This window comes from Ornithorhynchus anatinus, chromosome 13 (genome assembly GCF_004115215.2).
Source record: "Ornithorhynchus anatinus isolate Pmale09 chromosome 13, mOrnAna1.pri.v4, whole genome shotgun sequence".
Classification (NCBI taxonomy): Eukaryota; Metazoa; Chordata; class Mammalia; order Monotremata; family Ornithorhynchidae; genus Ornithorhynchus; species Ornithorhynchus anatinus.
The window spans coordinates 28,844,120-28,870,474 of NC_041740.1; the positions used below are offsets into that span (position 1 = coordinate 28,844,120).

At 43.1% G+C, this 26,355-nt stretch overlaps 1 protein-coding gene across 5 annotated transcripts in view; it reads right to left on the reverse strand.

Moving 5' to 3' along the window:
- CACNA2D1 (calcium voltage-gated channel auxiliary subunit alpha2delta 1) overlaps nt 1-26,355 on the reverse strand; it is a 439,415-nt gene that overhangs the window by 208,791 nt on the left and 204,269 nt on the right. For all 5 annotated transcript variants that reach the window (XM_029077600.2, XM_029077601.2, XM_029077599.2 and 2 more), the window contains exon 4: nt 12,243-12,302. In XM_029077600.2, the coding sequence (XP_028933433.1) occupies nt 12,243-12,302 (60 nt within the window). The remainder of the gene's footprint in view (nt 1-12,242; nt 12,303-26,355) is intronic.

A 26,355-nucleotide genomic window follows, 5' to 3' on the forward strand; every position in this document is an offset into this window, starting at 1 on the left:
CTCCCTGCCTTCAAATTCATTAGTTATGGTATTCATTAAGTGTTCATTCTGTGCCAGGCACTGTACTAAGCACTGGGGTGGAGGCAAGAAAATTGGGTTGGACACAGTCCCTGTTCCATATGGAGCTCACAGTCTCAATCCCCATTTTACAGATGAGGTAACTAAGGCCCAGAGAAGTTAAGTGACTTGCTCAAGATCGCACAGCAGAAAAGTGGTGGAGCCTAAAAGCATGCCCCTCAAAGCCTTATTGAAGGCACATCTCCTCTAAGAGGCCTCCCCTGACTAAGCCCTCCTTTCCTCTTCTCCCACTCCCTTCTGTGTCGCCTTGACTTGCTCCCTTTATTCATCGCCCCGCCACACTTAAGTATATGCCTGTAATTTTATTTATTTATATTAATGTCTGTCTCCCACTCTAGACTATAAACTTATTGTGGCAGGGAATGTGCCTATTATATTGTCATACCATATTCTACAAGCACTTGGTACAGTGTTCTACACACAATAAGTGCTCAATAAATAAGATTGACTGACTGAAAAAGCTGGATTCCTTTTTAGAAAAGAGCTGTCCTTTTTAGAAAAGAGCTTCTGAAACGTCAGACAGGTATATTGCTACTTAGGCTAAATTATAATAATAATGTTGGTATTTGTTAAGCACTTACTACGTGCAGAGCACTGTTCTAAGCGCTGGGGTAGATACAGGGTAATCAGGTTGTCCCATGTGAGGCTCACAATTAATCCCCATTTTACAGATGAGGTAACTGAGGCACAGAGAAGTTAAGTGACTAGCCCACAGTCACACAGCTGACAAGTGGCAGAACAGGGATTCGAACACATGACCTCTGACTCCCAAGCCCATGCTCTTTCCACTGAGCCACGCTGCTTCTCCGAGCCACGCTGCTAGCCATGACCCTCACAAAGCCTGATACTGATCAGCGAGGCAACTTTGAATTCACAACGACACTGGGAAAGCACAGAACAGATAAGGATGAAGTTGAAGGAGAAAACATAGAATGATAGGGAGGAAGAGTGTTCATAGGTAGAGATCCCAAAGACATATTAGAGATGTGGCTTTTTAAAGGTGCCATTTCATCCTAACTTTGGAACATGCTTTGGAGTAATCAGCATGCCACAATATGCTCGCCTTTATGGATTTATCAGAAAATAATGCAAATAGACTCAAGATTCACTAGTCAATAAAACAACTGCTTTGTTTTCTGTCTCTAGATACAGCCATCTTGTTTTATAAATTTCTTTCACTACTCTGTGAGAGTCATATTTTTATGGTAGTTTTTTCATTTTTTAATGGGTATTTGTTAAGTGCTTACTATGTACCAGGCACTGTTCTCAGAGCTGGGTAGTTAAGGGTTATGTGCCAGACACTTTACTAAGGACTGAGGTACAGTCAGGATAATCAGATGAGACATCATCCTGGTCCTGCATGGAGTTCATAGTCTACATTGGAGCTATTTAATGCTGATAGTTCTTACAGCAGTCACTGAAAAGTTTACCTTGACTTCAGCAGGACCCTTCCCCTCCTTTTGTGGTATTTTAACTGTCTTGAGAGAACAGTGAACACCTACTTCAGTTTCCCCAGTCTACTTATCACAGTAATGGCAGAAAAAGGTTCATTTTGCTGTGAAAAATAGAATTTGAAAAATTCAGGACTGAAATTATATGCGTACACTACAAAAATCTACTTCCAGTCTTTCATTACTTGTATAGAGAATCAGCGTGGCTCAGTGGAAAGAGCCCGGGTTTGGGAGTCCGAGGTCATGAGTTTGAAACCCGGCTCTGCCACTTGTCAGCTGTGTGACTGTGGGCAATTCACTTAACTTCTCTGTGACTCAGTTCCCTCATCTGGAAAATGAGGATGAAGACTGTGAGCCTCACGTGGGACAACCTGATTGCCCTGTATCTCCCCCAGAGCTTAGAACAGTGCTCTGCACATAGTAAGCGCTTAACTAATACCAACATTATTATTATTATTATTATTAGGTATATATTTGCATTGCTGTTTGGTCATGTAACTATATTGTGTTTCTAATTACTCTTTTCTAAATTATATGTTGGTTTTGGCCAATTTGGGGGATCTTAGAAATACAATAATGAACTTTACATTATTTCCCATTGGAAACTCGACTTTAGTGCTTTTTTTACTTTTTTCATAGAACTCAGTTTGTAGTGTCAATGACAGTATTTGTCATTGATGTACCTAGGGACCCTCACTTGCTTTTTCTCTTTTAATCAAATTCTGAAATTTCTCACCTTTTCTTTAGATTTTCCATTTTCCCTTTGTTTCCCACATCCCCACTCGCTTTCCCCTCTGCATCCCTGTGTTCACTTCAGATCCTGGCCGGCAGCATCAGCTCCCTGACCCAGCCTGGAAATGCTTTTCTGATTAACTCCATCCCTCAAAGTCGTCCCTCCTCCCCCTTCTCTCTCTTTAGCTTCACCAGCTGTTCTCCCTGGTTCTCAGCCTGCTGCTTTCCTCATTTTTGTGCCCCCACCTTCCCTGTCAGCTCCTCTCTGGGGAACTCTCCCTGCTTCCAACAGCTTTTCAAGATGCCAGCAAGCAGACGGGATTAGCAATGGTTTCTCGTTGTTTGTGTATCGCAGTGGCTACAGATCAGGTCTCCATGGCTGGTAGTCACAGGTTTAGTGTTTTTCCCCTTCACGTTAGCTGAGATCCACCGTGAACTGTGTTGGATGTGGTTTGAGCCATCTTTTTCCCCTCATCACACCTCTGCAGGGCCTCTTATTCAGTCGGGACCCCTGAGCATGGACAGAATGTGTTGCCTTAGCTACCTCCGTATGCCGCCAGGACTCAAGTCGGCACAGTGAAACCCAGGAACAGACTCAGCAGAGGGACAGCATGATTTGACTTTGGCTTATAGTTGTATTTTTATTTGCTTACATTTATGTATTTATTATTTATATACTGCACTCTACAGATGAGGAATCTGTGGTAATTTGGACTGACGAGGGCTGAATATAAATATCAGCAGGATAAAATGGCTGCTCTAAGGGAAGAAGCAGGAAATCAGAGGCAATATGTTGCATGGAGAGAGAGGGAAGGACGCATCCAAGGTGGGGAAAAATAAGAGGCAAAGGACAGGGGACAAGTATGGTAAGGAAGAAAAGACAGATTTTGATTCACCATGTAAACTTCAAAATCCACGAAATGCTCATTTCAGTGAAAAGAAAGAAAGTGGTACAGAAACCATGAGACAGAGAAACAGGTGAACAGAGAGAGAGAGACAGGCAGAGCAGGAGAATTGGGGATATTGGGGCAGGCAGAGAGAGGCAGACAGATGGGGCAAATGGATGGGGGAGACACAGACAGGGAGGCAAAAAAATGATAGATAAGGAAGTAGAAGAGAGAGGCATTGAGGGAGAAAAGGAAGAGGGAAGCCCTTAACAATTTATACCAGCTGGAGGTCAGGGGATGCATTTCAAGACCAATTTCCCCAAAGACATTTTTTTCCCTATGGGAGAAACTGACTATGATGTGCTAATCTATTAATGATACCACAGAGAGATACTATTCTAGTGGGAATCATATTGACACTACTAATTATCTCCTGCAGACTTACTCCATCTACTCAAAGTTCACCTTCCATCACAATAATAGAACTCAAATCTGTTAAGTTAAATAGTAGCAACTGTACAAGTAAAGAGGATCCTTCTCAAAGGTTGCGATGAGCCAGAAAGGAAGGATTTGCAATTAAAACTACCTCAAGAAAAGCAACAGTCACTTAACTTCTCTGTGCCTCAGTTCCCTTATCTGCGAAATGGGGATGAAGACAGAGAGACCCATGTGGGACATGGATTGTGTCTGACTTGATTCACTTGTATCTTCCCCAAGGTTCAGTATCGTGCCTGGCACTTTAGTAGGTGTTTAACAAATGCCATTTAAAAAACAAGGGAAAGAAACTGCCTAACTGAGGATGCTCTGAGGATTTCCCAAAATCTCTGGTAAACTACCCATTAATAAGTAGTTTACCAGTAACAAAGGTTATGCTCTTAAAGAATCCCACATTATGATGATGTTGATGATAATTGTATTTATTAAGTACTTACTATGTGTCAAGCACTGTTTTAAGCGCTGGGGTAGATATAAGTGAATCAGGTTGGATACAGTCCATATCCCACAGGGGGCTCACATGCTATTCAATTTGGACACAATGCCTGTCCCGCATTGGGCTCACTGTCTTAATCTTCATTTTGCAGATGAGGACACAGAAGCATGGAATTGTTATATGGCTTGCCCAAGGTCATCAGCAGACAAATGGTGGAGGTGGGATTAGAACCCAGATCTTTCTGGCTCCCAGGGCCAGGCTCTGTCCACTAGTCCATGCTGTTATGCCATGAACAAAGCATGTGCTTATGTTCACAGATACCTTTTCCATCCTTACATGGGGCTCTAACCAGATAAGAAATGTTGCCAGGAGAATATTTCCTCATTCCCCAACAGTGGTCCTTGAAAAAACACACATTATGTGAGAGGCAATTATATATGGAATTTTCAGTCATATGTAAGCAGGAAAACAGTTAAATATCACTGGCAGTAACATCATCTTCATAACAATGTACCCTTTGGGGTTTGAAAATGATGCTGCAGATGGTGAGATCTGGTCTCCGTGTGGGAGTGTGTCTGGTAAGACTAATGCCTGAACTTCTAGTTACAACACACTACTAAGTGATTGGAGATTTCTTCTACATCATGGGCATGAGAAGTTTGGCTTAAAGACTGTCATAGTCACTATTCCTACTGCATGATGCCACAGAGCTTCTTAGCTAACAACACAGAGTCCAATTTTGAGACTACTTTTGTCAGAGGGATTTCTCCATAAGTGGAAAACTCTGCTACTGGGGAATAAAGAACATTTTCATAACAAACTAGTTCCAAACATGCACAAATAGAACTTTTGTTTTCAAGCTAATACTGTTGATATAATTCGTTTCCCATGGATGGGCTGACCATATATCTTGTCAATGAAGACATTCTTAAATTGAGAGTTTTATTTACTGGGCAATTTTTAAATAACTGATAAATATCTCAGACCTGGAACTGTCTTGATTAAGCTGTCCAAATATATCACAGTCAGCCATACCTGTTCTTGGTCATTTTAAATGTTTGAACTTCACTATGCAAGGAAGGGCATGCTTCCATTGTACTCAACTTAAAACCCACAGCACTTTAGAATAACAGCTTGGGCATTCTAGAATCAGGCTCCATTTAACTTACTAATTTCTTATCTTCCCCTTCCTCATTTTCACAGTGATTGAAAGGGATTTGGAAATTACACAGAATTATATCGTGTACAAAAATAATTAAAAAATCATTCTGACTTTTAACAAAAAAATTATGAGATGCACTTGATCTTCCACTAGCAACTCAACTTAGGTTTTATAAATTCATTATGGGAGAAGCTCAGGTAGTTGGTACAACTTTTGTTTTTTTAAGTGAATGTTCCTAAAACAAAAATGTCTCCATAATTAATTTCCAGGTTGGTTCCAACACGTCAGGCAATAATTTAAGGGTTCCCTCCAAAAAAGAAAGCAGAGCCTCCTTCCTCCTCCGACCACAGAGGGGAAAAAAAATTGTATTTAACAATTTGACTACTATTTATAAATTTGAATCCACCACAATAAGTGATGGGCATGGAATTACCCAGCTTTGCTGTCTACAATGATTAAGTTCACTGGATAATATTTCAGCTCTCCACTTCACTTGCCTGTGTGTATGCTGTCTAAGAGGATTCTTCAAATGATATATTTCCCTATCAGTTTGTAAAAATCCGTACCACAGTTTTCATAGTAACAAGCTGATGTTAATAAGTCATGCAGCAAGAACTACTTATTGAAATACAAATTAGGCATCCCTTATGTTTATACATGTGTAAGTGCAATTAATATTACAGGCTTAGTTGGAAACAAAATTACTTGAGGTAACCAACCATTGCAATGCAATCAAATGAGACTGCAAACACAACTGGAAGTGATCTGCTTGGGGAAATCACTGCAATTTTTCCAGGCAGAACAATTATTTTTGCAGTACTCTTTTTACCCCTGCCACCTGCCCCTTGATAAAATAATCTGTTGCTCACATGTGACAGGAATTGTCACCTCTGCCATCTCCAAAGGGATATAGGGACTGACAACACATCTGGCATGCTTGGTCTATTTACAAATATTGGTTTGAACCTTTAGCGCATGACTGCATATGTCACAGAATATGCAGCCTCTTTGTTTCCAATGAGAACTGAGGGAAGCCAAGGAAGAAGATGGGTCCCTGGACACTTGTCTGCTTCCCATAGTCCAATATTCTGCCTTAGGTTACTGATATGAAATGCAAAGGGGAAATGAACAAATACTTTCCCGAATCAAATAAATGAAAGATACTGACTACCATTTTTAAGGCCCAGAGCATCATTTTTTTTGCTTGCTTGTATGAAATGCCAATGAGCCTTGAGGTGATTATTCCAGCTCCTATGCTTGTTCAGAGTTAACTTATTAATATGTGGTGCTACGGAAATATTAGAATGTTTCCAATAGCCTGATTACTCAAAAAAAGAAATGAAAACTAAAGATTTAAAATGGTGGCATCCTTTATTTTTAAATGCCATCATCTCTACAAGTTCCTTTTCAAAATGTACCTAAGGTTCAATAGGGCAGGGAACACACCTACCAATGCTGCTAAATTGTACTCTCCGAGTGTTTACTACCACTCTCTGCACACATTAAGTGCTCAATAAATATGATTGATTGAAATACCTGAATATACAGCATAATGAAGAAAGTGCTACCCCAGATGATCAGAATTTCAAATTCTAATCACAGTTTTTCATCTGCAAACCTTAAGGAGGCTGACATAACATATGTGGATTGAGGGACCCAACTGGAACTCCCTGGTAGCTCCAGGCAAGCAAGCAAGCAGAATAGTTGGCCCATAGGACCGTTGCTTGCCCCAGATCTCATTCCTACCTATAAACGGGGTCTACTGCTTGGAGGGGTAAAGTAGTGGAGGGCGAAGTCATGAACCCAGGTTGCTAGAGCCTGAGACCATTCCTTTTGCTGTCCTGAATGGTGGCAATCTCCAAACACCCTCTCATAGGAAGGAGAGGAGATCTTGGGGTGGTGGCTGGGCCCTCTGAAAGGGAAGCTCTTTAAGACTGGTCATCCACCCTTCAAACCATCCCACCAGTGACTGGGCCTGATGTTTCCAGATCATGAACACCTTACGCTGTCCAGATCATCTTCCTGCAGAAACGCTCTGGGCATGTCACTCCCCTCCTTAAAAACCTCCAGTGGTTGCCTATCAACCTGCACACGAAACAAAGACTTCTCACTCTGGGCTTCAAGGCTCTCCATCACCTTGCCCCCTCCTACCTCTCTTCCCTTCTCTCTTTCTACTGCCAAACCCGCACGCTCCGCTCCTCTGCCGCTCACCTCCTCACTGTCCCCCGTTCACGCCTATCCCTCCGTCCACCCCTAGCCAACGTCTTCCTGCTGTCCTGGAATGCCCTCCCACCTCATCTCTGCCAAACTAACTCTCTTCCCCTCTTCAAAGCCCTACTGAGAGCTCACCTCCTCCAAGAGGTCTTCCCAGACTAAGCTTCCCCCTTTCCCTCTGCTCCCTCTGCTCTCTCTGCCCCCCTTCACCTCTCCTCAGCTAAGACCTCCTTTCCCCCCTTTCCCTCTACTCGTCCCCCTCTCCCTTCCCCTCCCCTCAGCACTGCACTCATTTGTATATATTTTTATTACCCTATTTATTTTGTTAATAAGGTGTACCTCCCCTTGATTCTATTTATCGTGATTAAGTTGTCGTGTTTTTGTCAGTCTGTCTCCCCCGATTAGACTGTAAGTCCATCAATGGGCAGGGATTGTCTCTATCTGTTGCTGAATTGTACATTCCAAGGACTTAGTACAGTGCTCTGCACATAGTAAGCGCTCAATACATACTATTAAATGAATGAATGAATGAGAGCAGGGATTGTGTCCACCATCCCTATTGTGTTCTACTCTCCCATGTGCTTAGAACAGCTCTGCACAAAGAAAGTACTCAGTAAATTCATTCATCCATGCATTCAATCGTATTTATTTAGTGCTTACTGTGTGCAGAGAATGCCAGCGATGGATTGATTGGCAAGTTTCATTACCCTCAGAGGCCATATTCCTTTTACCACCCTCTCCAGAAGCCCAGTACTTTTCAAACATATGCAAACTGCCTCTTCCAACCCAGCTGGAGCTGTTTGTGCCCAAAGATCATGCCAAAGCAGAGGTCTGACTCCAAGAAGGTAACTAAAGGGGACTTCTGGGGTGGATGTGGTTGGCTCCTGAAAATAATGGATATCTGTGACCTTAAGTTATACACAGTGCTCTTCCATGAGACTGTAGCCTTCTCTATAGCAGTAACCATTAACTTCTATCTCTATTACACACAGTACACAAAAGGCACAAATTTAATTCTGGTGATTGTTCACTGATAGTATTTAACCAACTACGATCCAAGCAGTTGTCAGTGAGAATTTACAGGGTGATGATAGAAGGACTCTCTCCCTGGCTGTTCTCCATCTCAGTGGACAGACCCAGTGAAAATACACTTAAATTTGTAAAAGTATATTTCAATTGGTCAGGCCTACACCAGAGGTTCAATTGGTCAGGCCTACACTAACTCTATCAATCCCTAGAGGTTCATAAGTCAAGAGGAAATAACCTTCTGTCTGGGATGGTTTTGCTGGAATCCTGGTCTGCAGGTATTGTGTCTACTTACTCAATTGTCTACTCCCATGTCTACTCTATTCTCCCAGATGTCTCGTACAGTGCTCTGCACAGAGTCAATGCTCAGTAAATACTATTGCTTGATTCAATAGATTATCTCTTGACACCAGTCCCCATTCCAAGATTTTTAATTATCCTCTGATGAGGCTTTCAGTTGAATAAAACTTTATCTTTTGACAACATTTAATTGAAACATTTTTCCATTCGGTACTTCCCTTTGCTTTCTTTGTTCTGTTGCTGTGCCAAGGGGACAACTCCCTTGCCAAACTGTTCTGTTTACTTCCCAATCCTGTTCATTTTGCTCCTGAGCTCAGGGGATCTTGGGACTCCCAATATAGCCCAAATTGCCAAACAAAGGCCAAAAGAACTAGGAAATACATGTGTGAGTTGCCTATTGAGATGAGGAGTGGGGAGGAGGCTTTATTTAAAGATCAAACTACAAGAGCATGCTGCAGGGTAACCACCCTTTATATTGAAACTGTAGTGATTTTGTTTTACAGTTGTTTGTGTGGAAGCTTAGAAAAAAATGTTGAAATTCTACAGGGCTATTTGGGAAAACCAAAAATGTCACTTTTTAGCTATATAGGACTTCATCAGCTTTACTGACAAAACCTTTGCGCTCTGATGCTCACTGAACATAGAAAATATTGTGACCCAAGTTAATATATGATTGAATGAATTATAGTGTTACCAGGATATAATGCAGAAGCAAAAACTGATCCCATTATCAGTCAATCGATGTTATGTATTGAACTTTTATGGTTTGCAAAGCGCAATGCTAAGGGCTTTGGAAAATAAAGTGCAACAGAGTTAGTAGACATCATCCCTGCCCACAAGGTCTAGTGGGGGAGCAGACATTAAAATAGATTATGGATAGAGGAAACACTGAAGTAATTATTATTGTATGCAAGCACCACTTCTTTCTTTGAAATCACTGTTTCTACCAATTACTCACACCATCAAACTTGGTCAACGGCCACTGACCAGGGCTGTGTTGGCTTTAGCAGAGAGAAACAATTTTCTGAAAATCACATTTCCCCTAGTCCACCTGAATCCTATGTACTGAGAAAGCAGTGCTGACATGGTGCTGCCAAAAGCTTACTAGAATGATGCCACTTGCCTCGGTCTTCATCCTCACTATTCACCCAGTTATTCTCCCAATTTGGTTAAGAAAGGATGCTTTCTACCTTTCATTTGAAAAGCACATAGTTCCCTTTAATATGCATTTCCAGGCCATAATTGATTGGTATAATGAGTGTGCCAATATGTCAGCACAATAATTAGGAATCAATATTTAAGGGCCTTAGACAGCTCTCTACCACTGATTTATCCTCACTCTTCTCCCATTAGATCCCAGTTCACTCTTTTCAAACCCATCAATTCACTTCCCTCTTATTGCCCACCTCATCTCATATATGCCCTCCTGCCTGGGACTCCCTCATCCTTCGTATCTATCACACCATCGCTTTCCCCATTCTCAAGGCTCTTCTGAAATTGCATCTCCCCCTGGAGGCCTTCTGTGATTAATCTCTCAACTTCCCACTCTCTTTCTCCAACTTCTGGCACTCACGCATTTCCATGTGTTACCCAAGTATTAAAGCCCTCTTACTCACGACCCCTATACACTTCTGTACATATCCTCATGCTCTTCTGTGTTCCTCTTTCCGTAATCACTTTTGGTATAGGCAGCCCCACTAAATTGTAATTCCTTTGGTAAGCACCTTGTCAGAAGGGCTCATGGATCCTAGCTCTGTTGTAATTTCCCTAACGTGTAGGACGTACTCTGCTCTGACTACTCTTCAACAGGAAGACTCCTCAATTATGGTGGACCCAGTGTAAAAGCCTTCATTCCCGAGCACAGTTTTGGATTGTGGGACTTTGTAAATTAATTGAACAAAAAGCCTTAGAAGATAAGTACACTCCCTTGGAATAATCTCCCCCACATGCACCTGGGTGTGGTGGTATCACATAGGATGTTAGAGCTCATGCACTGAGGAGAATGGTTTCTGCTGGTATTTCTGAGCAATGGAATTGGGTGGCAAGAGGAACAGTGGACATTGAAAATAAAAATACCACACAAAGGTATCCTGAAAACCAGATTGCCTTATACAAAGTAACTGGCTGCCTTACTTATGGCTCTCTTTCTCTCCTGATCCTTTTTCTAACCGCTATGAACATATATTGGGTATTCTGAGGCATTGGAATTTATGAGAGAACAGTTGAAAACCAATCACTGCCCAATCAAAGTAATCAATAGGACTCTTGAACAGTTACTGAGTGCAGAACACTGTACTAAGCACTTGAGAGAGTACATTATACGAGTGTTGGTAGACATGTCCACTGTCCTCGACGAGCTTACTGTTCTAGAGTGTCGTCATGGAACTAAAGACATCTAAAAAGGTCAAAAGTGGGGATCAGTATATAAGAGCGAATAATTGTAACTGATTTAATATAGTCAAGATCATATGACACACCACCCCAAATTTATTGTCACATTGTTGGACTTCTGCACAAATGAAGACTGACTCCAGTAGATTCTAAGGAACTCTGTTGAGTGTAGTCCATAGAAAAGTTCCTGCCTTAGCTACAAATCGGAAAATCCTACTTTACAAAACACCCAAAGGCATACTGGCTGTCAAGTTCATTTCTGACCTTATTCTGAATTAGGAGCAGAACTAGACTGCAGTGCCAAAAGGAGGTTCTCTAAAACTTCGGCTGTGATTGAAGTTTGAAAGACTTTTCACTGGCAAAGAGATGCATTTCTATTTTTTTTAATATTTCTATGAAATATTAAGGAGTTCATACCATTCACCATGCCTCAGTGAGTGTAGATGTAATCAAAGATCAGCTTTAAGGGAGAACCTGCTTTTGTTGTTTTTATAATCAGTCATTAGTAAGATTAATCTTAGAGTGCAAAACAAGTTTATCAAAAATGACACACAGAGGAGCTAATTGGAAGAGGCAGTTTCTAAAAGTAGGCCAGAACAGAAGAAAGATTACTCCTGGCTAAAATGGAACAAATTAAATTGTAAGAGGCTTAATACATTTATTCAAAGTTTAATTGCATCACCCAATGTCAAGGTTATTATAATCTGCATAGTTTTTCAAACTCAAGATAGAAAAACACGAACCCGATTTTTAGGCTATAAAGGCATGTGCTACTACTCATTGTTGAATTAACTCTATATGGGCACCAACTCTCTAGACCCAGGGTTTTACTATCCACTCACACTTCAAATGATATTCAAAAATTGCCTTGGCACAGCATTCTAACTAGACAAATTTGGGTTCAGATCAAGCCTTATAATTGTTGGCTTGTCTCTCAGGCTATTCAGTGATAAAGGATGGGAAACCACAGTATAGTGAAGATCAGGGTACTCACTTCAGAATAACAATAATAATAATAAAAAGAGTTTAAGTGATTACAAAGACAGATATGACAAAGATAGACTTCTTACCCCAAAATCATCCCTCCACTGATGTGCTGCTTGAAACTTCTCTGCTTCTCCAGCTAGTCGCTAAAAAAGAAAAAAAAATGAAATTTGAGCTTTCAATTGATCATGTGAATATGTTTTTGCTTTGATGCACTGATTTTACTTTTCTAATCTGCCATTTGGGATTTGTCAAGAAGAAGGGGTGGAGAGGTTCTCTCTTCCCATTAGAAGGATGCCTGTTGTCAATCATGAATACGGGATCTACTAGCAAAGCCTGTAATTACTGCTTGTCATAAACACACACTTTTCCTTGAGTCCCATGAATCTACCTTAGTGATTTTCAGCAGCAGTGTTCTCTGTACTTTTTAATCACTTTCAGCCTTCATTTTATTTATCTTGTCCCTGTGATAGCCACATCTCAGCTAGACTTGATGTATTAGCCTCCTCACTGGTCTTCTTGCCTCTAGCCTCTCCCCTCTCCAGTCCATACTTTGCTCTGCAGACTGGGTAATTTTTTTTTTAATGTGATTCAGCAAGCAACTCTCCACTCCTCAAAAACATTCAGTGTTACCTTTTCCTTATTTCATTAAAGTGATATTCCTGACCACACTGACTTTAAGGAACTCCATCAGATCTCACTTTCCTAACAACTCTCTTTGTCCACAACATCCCAGCATGCACTCTTCATTCCTCCCAGGGTAATCTCACTCTGTCTAATTTTCTATTTCCCCATCTCCAACTTCTGGCTCACACCCTTGCCATTTTCCCATACTCAGCGGCCTCCTAAAAAAATCCCATCTCCTTCCAGAAGGCTTTCTCCAATTAATTCTCCCAAATGTTATCTTAGTGACTTTACACTACAATAGCAAGTATTCACTCACCGCCACCTGTGTCACTTTTGTACACACAATCTGTATACTGTATAATTTAAGCACTCATTTATGCAACCATCTTTCCATTTTCTCCTTCCTTCTTTCTAGTTGCAAATTGTTTTGTGCCTGCTTCCTTCATTTGGCTATAAGATCCTTAAGGGCAGGAATTTATTTTCCATCTCTACTGTTCTCTCACCAAATGCTTAAGACAGTGCTCTCTACAGTGTTTACTCAAAAAACAAAAACGATTGGCTAATAATGACAATGAAAAACAATAATTGCATTTTTTAAGGACTTACTATATGCTAAGCAGTGAGCTAAGCACTGGGATAAGTAGAAAACAATCTGATCAGACACAGTCCCTTTCCTACAGTGTAAGGGGATTTATCCCCATTTTACAGAAACTAAGGCACAGAGAAATTAATTGACTTGCTCATGGTCACACAGCAGGCAAACGACAGAACCAGAATTGGAACTCGGGTCACTTGACTCCCAGTCTGTGCTCTTTTTGCTAGGCTGAATGAAACTAATAATGGCTAAGACCATAGGAACACTAATCAAGCAATAAAATTTCTAAATTTGTTTGACCTAGTGTTCTCTCGGCTAGAAGAACTGGAAAACTTTAATGAAATTTTGGAGCTCTTATTATCTCTGAAGAGGGCCTATGTTCGGTCAACACCATGAATTCTCATCATCTTTCATCACTCACTGGGTGCAGAATGTATCCTTCAAAGCCGAGGAAACAGAAATCAAGAAGGGCAGAGGGAACGTTTCAAGGCGTGGATTTAAACAAAGCTTCAGATGACTCTGTAGCTCAAAGTTGGAGAGTCAATTACAGAGGATGCCCAGCATGGTACACTGCTAATAAGAAAAGAGTGGCTCTCTTCCCACAAGCATTTTATAAGGAATGAGAATTTAGAAGACAAAAAAGACGATAGAGCCAGGCACTGCAAACATGAAGCACGACAACACAAAAAGGGGCAGTCTTTTTATGTGCATGATATGGACCATGGGTCATCAGGCACACACATACACACACACACACACACACACACACAAATTTCACTGTCAGTGGTATCTTCTTTGCATATTAAGGACAAATATACCTTGTGCTATGGTGACAAACAGCAGAAGGTGCATTATGATACATTACACTACAACCTATTATTTACAAATGCTTTAAATAACATCAAAAATAGCCAAGGGCTATCTTTACTAAGGTCAACGACATACTACCTGGCAGCAGGGTGAATTCTGCAGGCACAGATAGCTAAAGGCGAGTACAGACACATTAAAACGGTGTAAAAAAGCTATTCATTACTTTGATCGTTTCTGTGTTAATGGGTGAATTTCCAGAGCAACACACAGACATTGGGCTTAAAGAAGATGTCAGGGAAACAGCTTGGCCTAATGGAAAGAGCATGGGCCTGGGAGTCAGAGGACTTGAGTTCTAATCCCAGTTCCACCACTTGTCTGCTGTGTAACCTTGGGCAAATCATTTAACTTCCCTGGGCCTCATTTCCCTCATGAGGATTCAATACCTTTGTCCCTCCTAGTTAAAGTGTAAGCCCTACGTGGGAACTGATTATCTTGTATCTACCCCAGGGCCCTGTGCAGTGTTTGGCACATATAAAGGGCTTAACAAAAACCGCAATTATTAATAATTGTGAAATTCATCTGCAAAGAGCATTGGGACTATTGATATTTATTGCCATCAGGGATGTAGGTGGAAATAGGCAGACAGCGTAAAAGGTTTCCAGAGATTATATATCTCCACACACAGCCCATAACACTTTGATTTTTTTAAAAAAGACACAAATGCAGTGAATCTTTTGGATTTTGCAGGGAACATTTTTCATTTTAAACCCGCCTCATCAGTAGTCACTCCAGCCCTCACACAAAGAAAGAGTTGGCCACTACCAAATGCCTCAAGAGAAAAAAAAAAAAGATTGAATCTGTCAAGGTGACACTGCCTCTTCAGAACCCTCCCTAAAAGAGGAGATATAACTGTGGAAAAACTGGTTTAAATTCATTCTGAGCCTCTTTCAAACTTCCACACAACTTTTTTAGGGGATTACAAGACAAGACCAAAATGCAACAGGAGTTCTGTCATCTATCAATCTTGGAACTATCTTTTCAAAGGTCCTTGTCCCAAAGCCTCAGTGGATACTGCTAATCAGTGGGAAAGTTTTTAATATGGAGCGATGGGCAGGCAGAAGACCTGAAGAGACTTTATCAGATCGGTGAAAGATCAACTCCCTAGACGGCCCATTCATTTTTCAAGGTTCACTCTTTGTCGTGTCTTTATCTTTGCCACCAGAGCTTAAATGCTGTCAGGTGCTGTGACAGCTGAATAAAAGAGACCCAATTATATACAGTACAATGAAATGATCCTTCCTGTCTCCCTCCGGCTCCCAAGTACATTTCATTTTGAAAATAAAATTTGACTATTCTTCGATCCCTTAAGTGCTTCTTAGTCGTTAGACCTAAGGTATCTATTAGAGTCCACTGAAAGGAGGCAGAAGCTTTCTAAGGTATTGGGTTGTTTTGTTTTTTTTTGGACATCTTGAAATGGAGAGCCACAGGGAACATATTCATTCATTCAATAGTATTTATTGAGCGCTTACTATGTGCAGAGCACTGTACTAAGTGCTTGGGATGAACAAGTCGGCAACAGATAGAGACAGTCCCTGCCGTTTGACGGGCTTACAGTCTAATTGGGGGAGATGGACAGACAAGAACAACGGCAATAAATAGAGTCAAGGGGAAGAACATCTCGTAAAAACAATGGCAACTAAATAGAATCGAGGCGATGTACAATTCATTAACAAATGTCAATGGCACTGCTGTCTTTCCGCTATTCTGCGATCCAGGCCAGACTTACAAGGGCTGATTTAATGAGATCATCCAAGGAAGTGAACCCCAATGCAGAACACGCCACTAAAGCTAAAATGAATGATAAAATTTATACTGAAAATAATCCAGGAAAAAGGGTGGAGAGGATGAATGCTCTCCCTCCTACTTAGACTGTGAGTACCATGTGGGAGAGGAAATTTTTCTGACTTAATTTGTATTTATCCCAGTACTTTGAACAGTGTTTGTCAAATACGGGCTTAACTAATACTATAATAATTTAAAAAATGTATTTATCCAGCACTATATGCCAAATACCATGCCAAGTGTTGGAGTAGATATGGTCCTATCCAATACAGTCCCTGTCAGACACGGAGCTCACAGTCTAAGATGTAGAGAAAGTAAGTATTTTATTTCCATTTTACAAATGAGAAAGCAAAGGCACAGAGAGGCCAAGTGACTTGCCCAAAGTCAACCAGCAAGCCAGTGGCAAAGCTGGGACTAGATCCTAAATCAGCTGAATCCTGGACCTGTGCTCTTTTCATCATGTTACACTGCCCCCATTCTTAAAAAAGACTAACCTCAAATTTCTACCCCCAAAATCTCCCAATCATAATATGGTCTAAAATGGCCTGTATCTATTTGAATCTTTCTAGTGTGGTCTAATGGGAAGAGCTCAACTCGAGAGTCAGGGACCTAAGCTCTAATCCTGGCTTGTGTGACCTGTGACAAGTCACTTAACTTCTCTGTGCCTCAGTTTCCTCATTTGCAAAATGGAGGTTAACTATTTGTTCTCCCTCCCCTTTAGACTGAGTCCCATGAGGCAGAATCTGTGTCCAATCTAATTATCTGACCTAAATGTCAGGAATCTACCTCAGAACTTAGTACAGTGGTTGGCACATATTAAGTGCTTAACAAATTTGAAAGCCCTGGAAAATGTTCTATTTTCTTGGGTTGGATTAGCCTTCAGAGTGGATCTATTGTAATCAGATGACAATTGAAGTTTGAAGTTTACTACTCAAAAACGTGCTTGTCATTAATTAGAAGGCATGACTTCAATATGATGTCTGAGTAATTTTAAAGCTCTTTAAAATGCTCAGTATAATTAAAGGGTGAATAATGATGGGAATAAAAAACAAAGCCCATTACTAAACATAGATTAACCAACTGCAAATATCCATCAGGTAGCTACAATGATCTACTGTCATATTTTCATTTTTAAAATTGTCCTTAATTGTTCAAATAAATTCTGAATAATTCTTTCTTCAGTTGCACATCATATTCAGTTGGAGGAGTTTTAAATTATTCTCTCAATATAGATTGAGAAGACTCTAATTTGACTCAGCAAAACTATCGACTAACAAACCCAATCTTCTTCAAATGACAATAAGAAATTCTTACACTTATGCTAATTGAAACACTGTTTCAAGCTTAACTCCTTCTGATTAGCTACATGAGAGCTTGATAGCATTACAGATACATGATCTCAAAATTACAGTAATTATACTTTTAATCCATATCCCTCTTAGGGTGTCCCTACTTCATGTAAACCATAATGTTTTCAGAGAAAATCATAGAATAAGTGGTGAAAAAGAAACAAGAAACACAAAACTCTTCTAAATATTTTTGAAACTTTCCTGAAAAAGACTGAATGCCAATTTTAATGTATATTGAAAATATAACCAGTTCTTGTTTTTAAAAGTGCGTAGAATTCTACTTTAAATCTGGTCTGTGATTCCCTAAAGAAAATCCAAAATAATGGGGATTCAAAAAGTTTTTATTAGTCAATTTGACAGTGACTGAGTGGCTGTCAACCCATGGCACTTATTGTGCCTGTCCCACATGGGGCTCACAGTCTCAATCCCCATTTTAAAGATGAGATAAATAATTTGGTATTTGTTAAGTGCTTACTACGTGTAATGCACTGTTCTAAGTGCTGGGGTAGATACAGGGTAATCAGGTTGTCCCATGTGAGGCTCACAGTCTTCATTCCCATTTTTCAGATGAGGGAACTGAGGCACAGAGAAGTTAAGTGACTTGCCAATGGTGACACAGCTGTCAAGTGGCAGAGCTGGGATTTGAACCCATGACCTCTGACTCCCAAGATCATGCGTGCTCTTTCCACTGAGCAACATTGCTTCTAACTGTATTACTGTATAACTGTACTGTATACAGATTACTGTAAACTTGGTGTGGGCAGGGAATATGCCTATCAACTCTTATATTATTGTGTTTATATTGTACTCTCCCAAGCTCTTTATGGTGCTCTGCATACAATAAGTGCTTAATAAATACAAATGATTGATTCATTAGGCACTTGGGAGAGTAAAAAAAGATGCTGACTTTTAACAATCAACAGTTATACTTCTCTTAGATGAAGGAAAATGACAAAACACCTTAGCACACTTTTGGAATAGAAGCTTTAGATTAGATCCTATAATCAAAAGCCACTGAAGATGGATTAGAAAGCCTCATCTCTAAATTTGCATATAAAAAGCATTAGTTTTATGCTAAGCTGAGAGAAAAGGCCAGAGATGGTTTATTAGAAGGTAATAATGTTCTCTGATACTATAGTTGTTCCAAAGTCAAAAAAAAATTAAGGTAGTACTAAATAACACACACAAAGACACTCACTCAAGCCTTTCCAACACTGCTTTAACAAGACAACCAAAGACTACTCAGGGGATGAAACTTCCCACATTTCTCCTGGCCATACCCAAAAGATGCTTATAGGTGCTACAGAATTGTAAGTCCACACTTTCAGACCCTTTGTTAGTAATAAAAAAGCACAGTGCCTAGCATAGGGAAGGGGCATTCAATCCAGAATAGTAGTGTTGATCTCCTACAGTATTGATTAGTTACCAGATCTTTGCCTTCCTAATGCAACAGAAATTTCCCCTGACAAAGAAATACAGGTTATGTCAATCCTTCAAAATTAGTCTTTTTGGTCTTGTGCAAAATTACCCTGCAATCAATATTTTCGCATAGTACTAAGTGATTTTTGTTGGAAGGGCTCTCCCCACAAAGTGATTAACTAAATGCAATTGGATTCCAACTCTGTTAGAACAGCAAAATTAATCAATGGTATTTATAATAATAATAATAATTTTGGTATTTGTTAAGCACTTACTCTGTGCAAAGCACTGTTCTAAGCACTGGGGTATACAGGGTAATCAGGTTGTCCCATATGAGGCTCACAGTCTTAATCCCCATTTTACAGATGAGGTAACTGAGGCACAGAGAAGTCAAGTGACTTGCCCACAGCCACACAGCTGACAAGTGGCAGAGCATCGAACCCATGACCTCTGACTCCAAAGCCCGGGCTCTTTCCACTGAGCCACGCTGAATCTTACTGTATGCAGAGCACTATAGTAAAAGCTTGGGTGAGTACAATACAACAAAGTTGAAAGACAATTTATTTGCCAGCTCACCACCAGGCAAGGGAGATCACTGATGATGTGGCCCTGGTTAATGGCCATAGTTAATGTGGCTTTAAACAATTAGAACTCAGGGAACAATTCACTTTTTTTTGTAATATAGATCATATAGCAAAGAAAGTTTTGAGAGAATACATTAGAAATTTAAATCACAAATAGAAAAATAAAAGATACCCTAAAGATCCTTCCTATGAGATTCATGTTAGTCAGTGGTCACATGTTTGTCCAGCATTTCGTAACAGTTTAAACTAAAACCATTCTCATTAAAGATCTGTGATCATATGCAAGGAGTGCTCACAAAGAATGATATATATCATGTTTCAAACATTAAAGAGCTCTGGAATAGAAACTCACATTTTCAAAGTGTCGTGACACCAATTATATCAATACTAGGAACACTGGCACTTTCCTTAGCAAACTCTACCAGTAGTCACACTAGTGGTAGGAATATGCAAGTGTGGAGTGCAAGGAATGGAGGGAGTGAGGAAAAGATGAAAAGTAGAGATGAGGAGACAAGGAAAGAGAGGAAAGAAATGGGTGATGGGGGTGAGGGTTAGGGGAAAGGAAAAAACAAACCCACAGAAATGGATTAGATTCCAAGGTTATAACAGAGGAAATGAATAATTTCTGAATAATCATCAGAATGTTTCAGCTTAAGGATTGTGCTTAGCTCCAGACTTAGAAGAGAGAAAAGACAATGCACTGGAAGGAAAAGCAAGTGAAAATATATTTCTAATAAGGATTCTGAGATATCCAATTGAATGAATGTTTGTGCTTGGGCGTGGACTAAATAGGAAAATTTTATTAATGAAATGTTTCATTAAACATGGCTGCTCACATATCCTGGTTGTCCCTGAATATTTGCTCTCTTTTTGGGGATAGACCATTTAACAGAAACAGTGTGACCTACCTAATTCCAGCTCCACCACTTGTCTGCTGTGTGACCTTAGAAAAGTTGATTGACTTCTCTGAGCCTCAGTTATTTCATCTGTAAATTGGGGATTAAGACTGTGAGCACCATGTGGAACATGGACTATGTCCAACCTGATTATTTTGTATCTACCCCAGCACTTAGTATAGTGCCTAGGACATAGTAAGTGCTTAACAAATATCATCTAACATTCCCAGAAAATATCCCACAGCCGGGGGGAGGATAAGCAGAAAAAGTGGACAGCAGATAAAAATTAGGAAGAAAAATGAGCAGAAAGGAAGAATAAGCAATACTCTGTCACATCTATCTTGACAGTCAGTAGTGGAATTCAGCTAGAAAAGTTTATCCAATCAGTAAAAGGCCATTCCTTTTAACATAGAATTTATCCTCATCTCCTGCTCTTTCTAGCCCTTAGAGAGATTATCAGTACATTTACAATCTCATAATTCATGTATTGCCTTCAAAATAGCTGAGAATTAAAGACAAGCACTAGGTGAATTTGGCTACTAGAGTAGCAGTGTGACCTAGTGGAAAGAGCATGCGCGTGGACCTGGGTTCTAATCCTGATTTCACTGCTTGTCTGCTGTGTGATTTTGGGCGAATCACTTATCTGTTCTTCAGTTCCCTCAGTGGCAAAATGGAGGTTCAATACCTGTTAACCATCCTGTGTGGGTCATGATTATATTGTATCTACTCCAATGTTTAGTACATAGTAAGCACTTTACAAATACCATTATTATTATTGCTATTATTAATAGTAATAACAAATTACCCTTGCCAAATGCTCTCACTAAATTGAAGTTACTCAACACAGTGGGCTCTGCCCACAGTCTCCCAAGACCCCTATGTTTGGCAACTCAACTGGTTACTTCCACAACTGTACAGGGCACAGTGAGCTGCTACTTACAAAATGTTGTTACCATTTCCACCTAATCATTCTCTGCAGACCTTTCATTCATTCAATAGTATTTATTGAGCGCTTACTATGTGCAGAGCACTGTACTAAGCGCTTGGGATGAACAAGTCAGCAACAGATAGAGACAGTCCCTGCCGTTTGACGGGCTTACAGTCTAATTGGGGGAGGCGGACAGACAAGAACAATGGCACTAAACAGCGTCAAGGGGAAGAACATCTCGTAAAAACAATGGCAAATAAATAGAATCAAGGCGATGTACAATTCATTAACAAAATAAATAGGGTAACGAAAATATATACAGTTGAGCGGACGAGTACAGTGCTGTGGGGATGGGAAGGGAGAGGTGGAGGAGCAGAGGGAAAAGGGGAAAATGAGGCTTTAGCTGCGGAGAGGTAAAGGGGGGATGGCAGAGGGAGTAGAGGGGGAAGAGGAGCTCAGTCTGGGAACGCCTCTAGGAGGAGGTGATTTTTAAGTAAGGTTTTGAAGAGGGAAAGAGAATCAGTTTGGCGGAGGTGAGGAGGGAGGGCGTTCCAGGACCGCGGGAGGACGTGACCCAGGGGTCGATGGCGGGATAGGCGAGACCGAGGGACGGCGAGGAGGTGGGCGGCAGAGGAGCGGAGCGTGCGGGGTGGGCGGTAGAAAGAGAGAAGGGAGGAGAGGTAGGAAGGGGCAAGGTGATGGAGAGCCTTGAAGCCTAGAGTGAGGAGTTTTTGTTTGGAGCGGAGGTCGATAGGCAACCACTGGAGTTGTTTAAGAAGGGGAGTGACATGCCCAGATCGTTTCTGCAGGAAGATGAGCCGGGCAGCGGAGTGAAGAATAGACCGGAGCGGGGCGAGAGAGGAGGAAGGGAGGTCAGAGAGAAGGCTGACACAGTAGTCTAGCCGGGATATAACGAGAGCCCGTAATAGTAAGGTAGCCGTTTGGGTGGAGAGGAAAGGGCGGATCTTGGCGATATTGTAGAGGTGAAACCGGCAGGTCTTGGTAACGGATAGGATGTGTGGGGTGAACGAGAAGGACGAGTCAAGGATGACACCGAGATTGCGGGCCTGCGGGACGGGAAGGATGGTCGTGCCATCCACGGTGACGGAGAAGTCTGGGAGCGGACCGGGCTTGGGAGGGAAGATGAGGAGCTCAGTCTTGCTCATGTTGAGTTTTAGATGGCGGGCCGACATCCAGGTGGAGACGTCCCGGAGGCAGGAGGAGATGCGAGCCTGAAGGGAGGGGGAGAGGACAGGGGCGGAGATGTAGATCTGCGTGTCATCTGCGTAGAGATGGTAGTCAAAGCCGGGAGAGCGAATGAGTTCACCGAGGGAGTGAGTGTAAATGGAGAACAGAAGAGGGCCAAGAACTGACCCTTGAGGAACTCCAACAGTTAAAGGATGGGAGGGGGAGGAGGCTCCAGCGTAGGAGACCGAGAATGATCGGCCAGAGAGGTAAGAGGAGAACCAGGAGAGGACAGAGTCCGTGAAGCCAAGGTGAGATAAGGTATGGAGGAGGAGGGGATGGTCGACAGTGTCAAAGGCAGCAGAGAGGTCAAGGAGGATCAGAATGGAGTAGGAGCCATTGGATTTGGCAAGAAGGAGGTCATGGGTGACCTTAGAGAGAGCAGTCTCGGTAGAGTGGAGGGGACGGAAGCCAGATTGGAGGGGGTCTAGGAGAGAATGGGAGTTAAGGAATTCTAGGCATCGATTGTAGACGACTCGTTCTAAGATTTTGGAAAGGAAGGGTAGTAGGGAGATAGGACGATAACTGGAGGGGGAAGTGGGGTCAAGAGCGGGTTTTTTTAGGATGGGGGAGACGTGGGCGTGTTTGAAGGCAGAGGGGAAGGAACCCTTGGAGATTGAGTGGTTAAAAATAGAAGTTAAGGAAGGGAGGAGGGCAGGGGCGATGGTTTTAAGAAGGTGAGAGGGAATGGGGTCCGAGGTGCAGGTGGAGGGGGTGGCACTTGCGAGGAGGGAGGAGATCTCCTCTGAGGATACTGCAGGGAAGGATGGGAAAGTAGGGGAGGGGGTTGTTGGGGGGGGAGGGGAGAGGCGGAGGGGTGACTTTGGGGAGCTCAGATCTGATCGTGTTGATTTTCGTGAGGAAATAGGTGGCCAGATCATTAGGGGTGAGAGATGGGGGAGGGGGAGGAACAGGGGGCCTAAGGAGAGAGTTAAAGGTCCGGAACAATCAGCGGGGGTGACGGGCATGGGTGTCGATGAGGGAGGAGAAGAAGCTTTGCCTGGCAGAGGAGAGGGCAGAGTTAAGGCAGGAAAGGATAAATTTGAAGTGTGTGAGGTCGGCTTGGTGCTTGGACTTTCGCCAGCAGCGCTCAGCAGCTCGAGCATAAGAGCGTAGGAGGCGGACGGAGGAGGTGATCCAGGGCTGTGGGTTAGTGGAGCGAGAGCGGCGGAGGGAAACGGGGGCGAGAGAGTCGAGATGAGTAGAGAGGGTGGAGTTGAGAGCGGAGACCCGCTCGTCGAGAGTGGGAAGAGAGGACAGGGCGGCAAGGTGAGGCGAGATGCTATTGGAAAGACGGATGGGATCGAGAGAGCGGAGGTCTCTGTGGGGCAGTAGCGAAGATTTGCAGGGGGAGGGAGTGTGAGAGATGAGGCAGGTGAGAAGGTTATGGTCAGAGAGAGGGATTTCAGAGTTGGTGAGAGAGGAGATAGTGCAGCGGTAGGAGATGACGAGATCGAGGGTGTGACCGAGTCGGTAAGTGGGCGCGGTATGGTGGAGGAGGAGGTCGGCAGAGTCGAGGAGGAATAGCAGGTGGGCGGCAGAGGAGTCGTCGGGTACATCCGTATGTATGTTGAAGTCTCCAAGGATCAGAGTGGGCAGAGAGAAGGAGAGGAGGAAGGTGAGAAGGGGGTCAAGGTGGTTGAAGAAGTCGGAGGTGGGACCGGGAGGGCGGTAGATGACGGCGACAAGTAACTGGAGTGGGTGGTAGAGGCGAATGATATGGGCTTCGAAGGAGGGGAAGGAGAGGGAGGGGGGAGGAGGGATAGTGCGGAAGCGGCATCGGGGCGAGAGGAGGAAGCCGACGCCTCCTCCCTTACCGGTGAGTCTGGGGGAGTGGGAGAAGGAGAGGCCTCCGCCGGAGAGAGCGGCGGCGGAGACCGTGTCTTCGGGAGAGAGCCACGTTTCGGAAAGGGCGAGGAGGAGGAGAGAGCGGGAGAGGAAAAGGTCATGGATGAAAGGTAGCTTGCCTGTAACAGAGCGGGGGTTCCAGAGGCCACACTTGAAAGTAGCTGTGGGTGCAAGGGGAGGAGGGGGGGAAGGGCGGGGGGAGGGGAGGGTTTGGATGGGAAGGAGGTGGCGGGGCCCTGGACGAGGAGAGGGGGATGAGGGGTGGCGGTGGGACAAGAGGACTGGGGTGGGGCATGGGTGGGGAAGAGAGAAGGGGAGAGGGGGTGAAGAGGGGGTTTGGTGGGGGGAAGAGTAGGGGGAGGGGGAAGAGGGGTAGCGCTGGTAAAGTGGGGTTCTAGGGCGGGAGAGAGGAGCGGGGGAGGAGACAGAGGAGAGAGCGGGAAAGAGCTGAGCAAGAGAGGGGAAGGGGAAGGGGAAGGGGAGGATAGGAAGGGGCGGGAGGGGGGAGGGGGGGAGGAGGGACATGGCGAGGCCAGAGAGGTGGGTGGGAGCACTGACAAGGTGGCAGCACTGACAACAATAAACAGTAATAAACGAAATCGGTAATATAGCAACATGATACAATATGATACAATGCAGTGGTGCTAATATAGCAACATGATACAGTATGATACAATATCATTGTGTTAATAAAAGGGGTGATGACCAGGGTCGGGGGTAGACTCGATTAAGGGGCGACCTGATCAAATTCAAAATCTGACGACAATAAACAATAAAAAGCGAGATCGCAAATATAGCAACATGCTACAGTAAGGCACACTACAATAGTGTTAATAAGCAGGCGACGACCAGGGTCGGGGGACGAGCCGACCCTACCCGATCAGACTCAAAGTCAAGCGGCCAGCGGCCGAGAGAGTCCCAGAGCTCATGACCAAATAACCCTGTGGCGGCGGGGGGGCCCTGAGGTTGTCCGGGGTGGGTGGCGGCCGTGGGCGGCGGCTAAGGCAAGGTAACATGGTGAGAACAAGGACGTCGTCGCCCGGGGCGGGGGCGGGAGGGATGAATCACCTCAAGAGGGAAGAGGGAGTGAGGCCTTCCCAAAATGGCCGCCTCAGGCAGAGTGGGGGCTTCCTAAAATGGCCGCCTCGGGCGGAGTGGGGGAGCGGTTGGGGAGCACAATGTCCCCGGGCCCGAGCAGGGGGACACAATGTCCCCCGAGGACACAATGTCCTTGGGGCCGAGAAGGGGAGCACAATGTCCCCAGGATCGAGAAGGGGAGCGCAATGTCCCCGGGCCCGAGCGGCGGGGGGGCGGGTGGACTGGAAGCTGGTGGCTGGGGGTCTGTGGGGGCGAAGATCCGTAGTGTCGGAGTTCCCGAGCGGGGGTGCGGAGATCCAGGTTGTGAAAGGCTGAGGCGGGCGCGGGTCCGGACGGTCCGAGGCTCAGCTCCCCGGTGGAGGCGGAGGAAGCGCAGATGTGGTGATCTACACAGTAGATCACAGTTTGTATCTGAGGAACCTAATAAAATTGAATGTTTTATTTGCTGACATGTCCTTGGGGGGAAGAAAATATGCAAATTGTCAGCTAATAAATCATCAGTTAATGTTCTTAGTGACACTGGTTTTATGTGTCAACTCCTCAGTAGACAATTATTTTTAGAGAGTGATTGTTGTTACAAGTTGTTGATCCACAAGACACTTGAAAGCTAGGAACTTAAGAAGGGACGGAAGCACCATGCAACAAGGCTTAGATTCCGCTTACATGCCTTTATGGTAGTAGTCGTGCATCTATTGCATGCCCATCTGGCACTGTACTAGGTATACTGGGGAGAACATAATACAGAGTGAAATCTTCCCTGCTCATAACCACCTTAAAATCTAAAGGGGGAGACAAACATAAAAGTATTCCCAATTAGAAAGGTCAAAAATAATGTAGATATGTATACGTTACTACTAAGGTAGGGAAAGCTAAATTCACAAGTGTAAGATTTAAGTAAGCCATCTCAGAGCAGCTGAAATGGAGCGGGGCAAAGAGATAAAAAGGCTGAGTCTATAAT